Genomic DNA, 10531 nt, shown 5'->3' with positions numbered 1-10531 from the left:
CGCAAAGCAGAGCTGTATTTATATTTGTGTGTGTGTGTGCATAGCTTTTGTTTTCCATATCATCACAGACCTTCTCCAGTGCTACAACTCTGATAATCTAAATACGGTCATTACTAATACTAATCATGATGATAGTAATGAATTTTCTTTTGACTTTGTGCCTTGATAACTGTGCTAAGCTGGTGCTGCTTCTTTGTGTTTTGTTGAGTTCCTTTGATCTCTCTCTGCCTATATGCTTCCTTAGCTTTTCTATTAAACACTAGGCAGATAAAGGGGTCAGATTTCTCACTGCTTTTGTGCTTTCCTCCTCACCTTGTTTTGAGCATAAATTTAGCATCTTCTTCCTCCTGTGGAACCAAGAAAACCCCTTTTGGCATTTCGCTTGATTCCCAGTCCTTTCTTTCATTCTTCTTCTTATGCGTCTGTTCATCATCTGGGTTTGGTTAATCCTATTTTGACTCCATATCTGTATCATTATCATAATAATGAGCTTCAAAACTGTTGTTATTGGTCATGCCATTTTGGCTGTGTTCATTATTCTCCTTGTGGGTTCAAGGTGTTTTGGACAAGTAGAAGAAGCTGATGTGAGTATGGCTCCAATGGAGAAGAAAGAGCTGGAAGCACTTTACTCAACCATACAAGGCTTTGTTGGTAATTGGTGGAATGGCTCAGATCTCTATCCTGATCCTTGTGGGTGGACTCCTATTCAGGTATAAACCTATATACTGGATTCTGCTGCAAGCAAAAAGAAAGAAGAAAAAAAAAATCTAGAAAATGACTTGGTTTGATAGTGTTATACTTTAGCAGAAGTACTGAAACTGTAATTATCCACCAAGGTCTATACTGTTCTCTGTACAAGTTACATGCAATGTTCTGTGATCATGTTCATCACCCATTTTATATATAGCTCTCAATTAAGTTTTGAGTTTTTAACAATTCAATATGTTTAATAATTTCTGTTCTGAATTCTACTGCAGGGTGTGTCCTGTGATCTGATAAATGGATTCTGGTATGTTACTACCTTGAACATTGGACCTGTATACGACAATTCTCTTACTTGTGTCCCAAACTTGGAATTCAGATCAAACTTGTTTGAGCTCAGGCACCTCAAAGTCTTGTACTTCTTCAATTGTTTTCAATCACAAGACAAATACCCATTTTCCATCCCCAAAGGAAACTGGGAGAAACTGAGTGACAGCTTAGAATCGCTCGAGTTTCGATCCAACCCCGGTCTTGTTGGAAGCATTCCGTCCTCTCTTGGTGTTCTCAAGAACCTTCAATCACTTATACTGCTAGAAAATGGTCTAGCAGGTGAAATACCCCCGCATATTGGCAACCTCATCAAGTTGAAAAGACTAGTTCTTGCAGAGAATTCATTATCTGGGCATATTCCAGATGTTCTTAACGGTTTCACTGAGTTGTTAATCCTTGATCTAAGTGGAAACTCACTATCTGGGCCTTTGCCTCTATCAGTTGGAAGCTTAACTTCACTGTTGAAGCTTGATTTAAGCAACAATCATTTAGAAGGCAATCTGGTAAAAGAGATTGGTCATCTCAAGAACCTGACCCTCATGGACCTGAAGAACAACAAATTCTCAGGTGGGTTGTCACAATCTTTTCAAGAGATGTTTTCATTAGAAGAACTAGTCTTGTCAAACAATCCAATAGGTGGAAGCCTGAGGATTCTAAAGTGGGAAAATCTCCAGAACCTGGCAGTTCTTGAGCTCTCAAATGTGGGATTGAGAGGGGAAATTCCTGGGTCACTATCAAGATTGAAGAGATTGAGATATTTAGGTCTCGGTGATAACAACCTCACAGGGAATCTCTCTCAAGAACTAGCAAGCCTTCCTTGTCTCAATGCACTGTACCTAAACAGTAATAATCTGACAGGAGAGCTTAAATTCTCTGAGGAGTTCTACGGAAAAATGGGAAGGCGTTTTGGGGCATGGAACAACCCTAAACTTTGCTATGCAATTGGAAGAATGATGTCAACAAGTCATGTTCCTTTCGGAGTAAGGCCATGCTAGCAACAGCTACAGGGTCAAATTGTTTGAACCAAATATAAAAACTGAACTGATTTAGTTCCTGTTCCATCCTTCTGTTGCTGCAAGATAACTCTGTTAGTTTTACATATGATGTGAATACATAAATTGTCAACTCTTCGCATCTAATTATAGTGCCCTTCTACTTTTCTACTATTGAGATTTAACGTTCTAGTATTGAGATTTGCGTCCTTGTGATCATTCATGTGTGGAAAATAAAGAAAGCTAGCAAGGAATTTGAGGGCTATACGCGCTCGCGCACACACGAGGCAAACTAGGCTTCCATTAATTTCATTGCTTTATTGGGATTTTCAAGCTATATCGTACAGTTTTTCTCGAAAGAGACATTGATCATCGATGACGGGTCTTTTCACGGATACTGTACAGTGTAAATAGCTCTGTAATCAAAGTCCAAAAAAAAAAAAAAAAACAGTTCTTCGACTAATAACAAAATAACCTTTTAAATGTTCCGTTTGCTCAACAAAAAAAATAAAACCCCCTTTTAAATGTTCCAACTTATTTTTTTTTTAAAACAAAGCATAACTGTTAGTTTCAATAATTTGGTTGATATTGCTTTTAACTTCTATAGTATTTTTTAAATATTTTTAGTCCTATCAATTTCTAAAAACACTGAAATTAATGGAGCTAAATAATAAATTTTACTTAATTTTATTAAAATTATAGGGATTGAAAATATTTAAAAAGAACAAAACTCTAATAAATTATAAAAACTAATGATTATATACTTTGTTAATTTCTTTGAACTCCTTAACAAAGGTGGATGATCTTTTAGTAACGCAAACTAGACATAAGCTTATTTAGTGGAAAAGCACATAAGTTTCAGTTTAGAAGTGATTATTATGAGTTAACTAAGATCACAAAACAAATGTTCTTTAAAATTAGTGTTTTAAGAGTTTGAATATTTTATAGGGAGAATTTTAACCAAGAATTATGGATGTGATTTAATTATTAATGAATTTTAAAAATTTAAAATTTCAATTCAATCTAAAAGGATTGAAATAAAAATAATTTTAATGATAAAAAGATTAAAACACCCTTCACTTATTAATTTTGCCCGAGGTACAAATTAAATCATTTGTTGTTATTTTTTATTTCACTTGTCAATTTATCAATATGAATTATAAATTAAATCAGTTATTAATTTGTTAACTTATTAATTTACTAACATCAATTTACAATTGATGTGACTTAATTATTAATGAGTCTCAAAAAAATTTAGTTGTTAATTTATTAATTTACTAACATCAATTCAATTTATAAGGATTGAAATGAAAATAATTTCAATGATAAAAAAATTAAAATATCCTAAACTTGTTAATTTTATCTTAGGTATAAAATTATTAGTTGTTAATTTTTTTATTTCACTTGTTAATTAATCAATATAAATTGTAAATTATATTAGTTGTTAATTTGCTAACTTTATTTTTTAATTTATAAATATCAGTTGTAAATAATTTAACAATTGATATTATTACTTGTGATTGAACAACTAATGTTAACTTTTATATACATATAATTTATAACTTATATTGATAAATTAACAGATAAAATAAAAAAATTAATAATTAATAATTCTATATCCTAGGTAAAGTTAACAAGTGAAGAGTATTTTAATTCTTTTATTATTAAATTTATTTTCACTTCAATCCTCTTAAATTTAATTAAAATTTCAATTTTTTTGAGACCCATTAATAATTAAGTCACATCAATTTTTTTCGAAACACATTAATATTTAAGTCACATTTCTAATACTTAATTGAAATTATTTTTATTTTATACTCTCTCCGTTAAAAAATATAAGGTATTTTTTAAAGAGTTGGATGTTAAAAAATGTAAGATATTTTTAGTCTTTCGATGTGTAATCATTACTTTTTTTTTCAAAAGTATCACTATCAATAATGACTTTATATTTATTGTAAGGTATTTAATAAAGATAAATATAAAAAGATAAGGTTAGTTAAAAAATAAATAATTATTTTATTAAAAAATAAAATTTAATTAAAAACATTTTATATTTTTAAACAAAAAGAGTACTCCCTCCAGTCCCATTTATAAGTTTCATTTTAGAAGGTACATTTGGTTCCATTTATAAGTCATGGTGCGTCTTTTTAGGTAATATTTGAGAGGTATTTCCAAAATTACTCTTTATGAGAGAGATAAAGTAACAAAACATTACTTTTTAAATGTGTTATACAGAGGCAAGTTTAAAATTTTACTTACTTTTATTGTATTGGTATTGATGAAGTTGGTAAAAATTACTTGAATTTAATATAAAACTAACAAGAGAATGGTATACGTGAGATGTGAAATTAATGTCGTATCTGAAACGTTTGATGGTTGTCATTACATAGTACCAAAACGGTATGATTTTCGGGCCTGGTAAGGTTGTACAATATTACGTCATGACAAGTTCGACGAAACTGAATCACATAACAATGATTCAGATCCTAAAATGTTCATTATTAAAAAAAAAAAAGGAAATATCACCTATCCACTTGTCTTGTATGGCTCTATGAACCCGTATTTCACTTTCACGTACAAAAACAATATCATTATCGTTATGCAAATACTACGTATGAAGTTTGGTTCCCCCCCCCCCTTCCTTCTTGGGTTGTAGTCTTGCCCTGAAACACACTAATGCAGAGATCTGGCTTTGTGTGGACCATCAGGTTCAGAAGAAGTTTAAACATACAGTGTTTTGAAAGTATCAACTGGTTTGCAGTTGTGTTACCTTAAAAAGAGGTTTCAAGTTTGAATTTTGAATACACAATCACATTAAATACTTGTTTTTAAGAGCTCATCAATGTTGTAAACTAACCCATCTCAATTCAAGTTAATCTAGAGATCAAAAAAACTGCAGATCACAAGTAAGAAAACAATCGAGGAGTACATAATCTAGTTAGAGACTTTATTGGAGGAATCAAAGGTCTCATTCAAGTCATAAATAATGCAAATAAAATAAGTACATATTGGAAAAGCTTGCAACCCTTGTAGTCTGACCTGGCTATAAATCCAGATTAGTGGAAATCGGAAGAACATATGGAGGGCAAAATATCGAGGAGGAAACAAAACGGAAAGCTAGGATGGTGTTGGGTCAGTGAAGTGAGATTTCCAAGGCATTAAAGAGTTTAGAGAGAGATTAGAGGAAGAGGATAGAGACGCAGGCTATACATGTAGAGGCTAAACGAGTAGGGCACAGTGCTATTAATGTGAGGCTTCTGATTAAAGTGAAGGAAGGGAGCAAGCTTGCGATGATGGAGGTTGAGTCTGTTTAATTATTTAAGAGCTCTTTGATTTCTTTCACTCTATTATTTACCTTGTTTTTCTTTGCTTTTTCTTGGTGCAATCCAAGCCCATTAGTTTATGGGAGGATGATAGTTGATGGATAAGTCCCAATCGAATCAGTTAATTTAAATTACTCCCTCCGTTTTTATATGTAAAATATTTTAAATCAAATCATATAAATTAATAAAAATTAGTTATATAATTAAAAATACAATAATATTTTAATTTTGTTCTTAATTATAAGAGAATTGCAAATAGGTGTCATACAGTATACTTATTTACAAATAAGTCCTGTAAAATTTAAAAATTATAACTAAGTTTCTTGAAATTTGAGTTTAATTTATGAATTGGATATGAAGATAATATTGCCCCTATTAATTTAGCTTTTACTTACAATTATAAATTCACAATATACAATTAAAATTTCATAATTTACAAATCAAATTTCTTATTTAACACTTGATATGATATAGAGTCTTTATAAAGTTAATTATGTTTCTATAAGCTATAGTTACAAGGTGAATTATAAATTTTCCATCTCAATTAAACCACTTATAGCCTTTAAGTAGACATAATTAACTTCACAGAGACTTCATATTATATGAAGTGTTAAACAAGAAATTTGATTTATAAATTATTAAATTTTATTTGTAAATTATAAAGTTGTAGTTGTAAATAAAAGCCAAATTAACAAGGCAATATTGTCCTTATATCCCAACTAAAAATTACAATCAAATCTCATAAGACTTGGTTATAATTTTTTAATTTCATGAGATTTATTTGTAAATAAATTTACTGTATGGGACCTATTCATAATTTTTTCTAATTATAATTTCTAATAATCAAATTTATTTTATTTTGAAAACAAGAAAAATAAAATCAAAACAACTTTAAGATGTTTTCTACTTTATTTTTATTTTAAAACCAAAAATGAAAATAGTTCAAGAACAATTAAAACCAAAATACCTATTTAAGTGAGTTTTTAATTGTTTTTGTTTTCAAAAACATAAAACAACTTTAAAAAAAGGCCCTAAGTTCCATTCTTTTTTGAAGCCGTTCTACATAATTAATTTATGAAATTGGTCCTTCAACATAATTATCCCGTTGTATTATATTATTGATAAAACAAACACAAATCATCGATATTCACAAATCTCTCGAGTCAGGAGCAATAAAACTTTATGGAGCCCATCCATCATGCCTCATGACATGTTGAACCAACATCGAATATTGACTTTGATATTAATGAATTAGACTTCTTGTACGAACACTTTAAGATGAGCCGTATTGCACATGACATATTAATAATGCCATTTTCACTCACAAGGGTTAAGTTTAGCCAAAAAAAAAAAAAACTATTTCCTCGTAATATAATAAATGAATGTTTGAATTATTATCAAGAGAAATACTTATACTTAGTGTTCGATCATTTTTTAAATAGAATTATTTTTAATAAAAAAATATGTATAAATATTAATAAAAAAATTCTGTGTACATTTGACTAATGAGATTGAATCTAGTGAAAGAAGCTAGTCCTTCATAATATGACAAACTAAGGTTCGAGTTCTTGTTAAATAGGTGCTTACATTTAGTATTTGACTGTACTTTGAATATGATTATTTTTTATTAAAGAATATTTATAAGCAATAAAAAATAATTTTTTATAATTTTAGACTAGATGGGAGCTTTTAGAGTCTATTAAAAAATGCCAAATTATGACTAGAACAGCTTCATATATATATATATATATATATATAGAAAAACAGCTTCTCATATTTATATACTATATGTTGAAACAAAATGTAAAGTTTATATTATTATAAAGTCATGAACAATTAAATTTTTGCAATGTACGGATCTCATCCGTATGTTTTCTACTGAAACAATATTTAATATTAGCTTTGATAAGAGAGAATTTTATCTAAGGATGTGAGAAGAAACATATTTTTTGATGGGTTTTAAAAGATTTTAAAATTTCAGTTCAATCTTCAAAGATTAAATTAAAAATAAGTTGAATGTGAAAAAAATAAAAATACCCATAGTTCAAATATTAAAAAAAAACTACTAGCAACCGTTGTCGAAGCACCATTATCGGTGACTGAAGCCTCACCAGCAATGGCAGCCATTGGACCTCCGTCGCTGGAGCTCCAGTCATTAGCTTGACCACTGTCGGCAGTGGTTGAAGAATTATGAAAAATTAATTTTTTCAAAAGTGGTCAAGGTGGATGTAGAACCCAAGACTCCTTAGTTCACCAGAAAATTTTAAACCATCAAGTCATTCAACCCATTTAATCATACAATGCATAAAATTATAGATATAATAAACCTTGTTTTCAAATCACTTAATTATTACATTACTTGTTAATTGTGTAACTTTACTTGTTAATACCTTAACAACACTTGTTAGTTACTTAACTTTTCTTGTTAACCCATGGTTCCTGTAACAGAACTAAATTACTTGTTAACCACATAACTATACTTGTTAATATTTTAATAGGACTTGTCAATTACTTAACTCTCCTTGTTAAGTTCATGACTCCCACAACAGAGTTACATTACTTATTAATCGCATAATTGTAGTTGTTAATACCATAACAAGAATTGTTAATTACTTGAATTTACTTGTTAAATCCATGACTACTTTAATTGAACTGCATTACTTGTTAATTATGTAAATTTACTTATTAATTACACAACAATACTTGTTAATTGCATAAATTTGCTTGGTAATTTTTCAACAATACTTGTTAATTATCTATTGTCACTTGTTAAATGAATATATAATTTACATAAAAAATTGAGTTTGTTAGATAATAAAAGTAACGACAGTCGGGTCTCCCTTATCAGTATTCATCAAACTAGATACTCAATTATATAAGCATATATATATAGAGAGAGAGAGAGAGCAATATCCTAAAAAATAAATATAATATTAACAATTAAAATTGAAGAAATGACAAGTTATATTAAACTTTTAACAAGTATACTTCTTGTTATAATACTCAAGAGACTTGAAAATAAGATTTATTATACAAATAATTTTGAGAGAGTCATGAAACTAACAAGTAAAGTTACATAATTAATAAGTCAAGTTGTAATAGCCCTCCTCAGGATCTCATCGTCACCCGAGGCGCTGGACACTCTCCCCTCAGGCCCTACAACAGGGCGATCCCACACCTTACGGTGAGCATCAAGAGACAAAGGCTTCCCCGTAGTAGTGTGCAGGATTATTCTCCTTGCGGAGAGCCTCCCCAGGTTCGATCCTCCAACCTCTCCTACATAACAAAGTTGAGGCTGAACTTGGTACCATTGAGTCACTTGACTCAATGGTACCAGACTTAGCCTCAACTTTGTTAAGGTGGTAGAGGTTGGAGGTTTGAGTCTGGAGAGGTTCCAAAAGACTCCTGTGAGGGTGGGGTGAGGAATACCCATTGTACCACCAGTGGGGAATGCTGGACTTGGACCCGCGAGGGTGGTGGGTCCTAGCACTGCCAAAAGACCCTGGGGAGGCATTGGTGAGGCCGTGCTGTTACACAAGTTATGCAATTAACAAGTATTATTGCATTATTAACAAATAAAGTTACATGATTAACAAGTAATACAGTTCAGTTGAAGGAGTCATAAATTTGATAAGTAAATTTAAGTAATTATCAAATCCTATTAAGGTATTAACAATTACAGTTATGTGATTAACAAGTAATGTAGCTCTGTTATAGGAGTCACACTTAACAAAGAGAGTTAAATAATTGACAAGTCCTATTAATGTATTAACAAGTATAGTTTTGTGGTTAACAAGTAATTTAGTTCTGTTACAAGAGTCATGGATTTAACAAGAAAAGTCAAGTAATTAACAAGTCCTATTAAGGTATTAACAAGTAAAGTTATACAATTAACAAGTGATTTGAAAACAAGATATATATATATATATATATATATATTTATATAATTTTATGTATTATATGATTGAATGGGTTGAATAGCTTGATGGTTTAAAATTTTTTGGTGAATTAAGGAGTCTTAGGTTTTATACCCACCTTGACTACTTTTGAAGAAATTAATTCTCCATAATTTTATAGCTATTGTTGATGATGGTCTAGCTGGCGATTAGAGCTCCGACGATGAAGGTCTAGTAGTTGCCATTGTTGGTGAGGCTTTGGTTAGTGGCGATAGTGCTCTGATGACGGTGGCTAATAGTTTTTTATATATATTTAAACTAAGAGTATTTTCATCCTTTTTACATATAACTTATTTTTAATTTAATTATTGAGGATTGAACTGAAATTTTAAAATTTTTCAAGACTCATTAGAAAATATATTTCTTCTCAGGCTTTTAAATGAAATTCTCCCTAATAACATTAATATTGAAGTTGATTATTATTTTTTTCTTTCACAAACACTCTATTTGGGCGTCAAATTTTAACGAGATTAAGCATTGTGAAAGCACTTAATAGTTAGTTAAAAAAAAACGGAGCATTTTAGCTGTTGACGACCTTTGATTATTTTAGAAACACATCATAAAACCACTAGAAATGAAATTCAGATCATCTTAAATGATATGTGAGTGTGTGATCTCTGTCAATGAATTTTACATTTTCATTAGACTTTACAGCCTGTTATATTATTATTATTATTATTATTATTATTATTATTATTATTATTATTATTTACATGAAGGCCTTTAAACATAAAAAATTAATATATGAAATCTATATCTTTGTTAGTACAAAATTTACCTTATACAACAAACTTTTTATATCAATTAAAAGGCAAATGAGATAAAAAGTCAAGGTGATAGTATTTTTATAATATTTGCAGCAGTCTGTCGGACTTTTAATATTGAGAGCCACTTCACCTGATGTAGAAAACATTTTCAGCATCAGATGCCAGGACACCAAATGTTGAAGTGTTAACATTAGTTTTTTTATTAAATGTGAATTTATTTTAACTCACCTTGTTTTGTAAGAACTATTAACAATTGATTGTTCTTTCATTGAATAGTAATACGGTTCTCTTTTTATATTTTCTTCATTACAAACCAAAAAAGGACATAAAGAAGTTACATCATCGCATTAGAAATGACAGCATTTACTAATGAGGTAAATATATTTTTGAAAAACTAATTTTATTGTTATTTGAATTAGTTAGTTAATATTTTAATTATAATTTTATACTTTAATTTAAAT

At 29.7% G+C, this 10531-nt stretch overlaps 1 protein-coding gene across 1 annotated transcript; it reads left to right on the top strand.

Moving 5' to 3' along the window:
• On the top strand, window positions 1-2175 carry LOC129321314 (piriformospora indica-insensitive protein 2-like). The gene is made up of 2 exons (XM_054967043.1): window positions 1-710; window positions 978-2175. The coding sequence occupies exons 1-2, from the start codon at window positions 486-488 to the stop codon at window positions 2025-2027; spliced, it is 1275 nt and encodes a 424-aa protein (XP_054823018.1). The 5' UTR covers window positions 1-485; the 3' UTR covers window positions 2028-2175.
• Window positions 2176-10531: the final 8356 nt, after the last annotated feature.

Source organism: Prosopis cineraria, unplaced genomic scaffold (assembly GCF_029017545.1).
Source record: "Prosopis cineraria cultivar Desert tree isolate PC_DT_omini unplaced genomic scaffold, ASM2901754v1 PC10, whole genome shotgun sequence".
Classification (NCBI taxonomy): domain Eukaryota; kingdom Viridiplantae; phylum Streptophyta; class Magnoliopsida; order Fabales; family Fabaceae; genus Prosopis; species Prosopis cineraria.
Note: the sequence above shows the minus strand (reverse complement) of the source record. Positions and strands in the feature narration are given on the sequence as shown.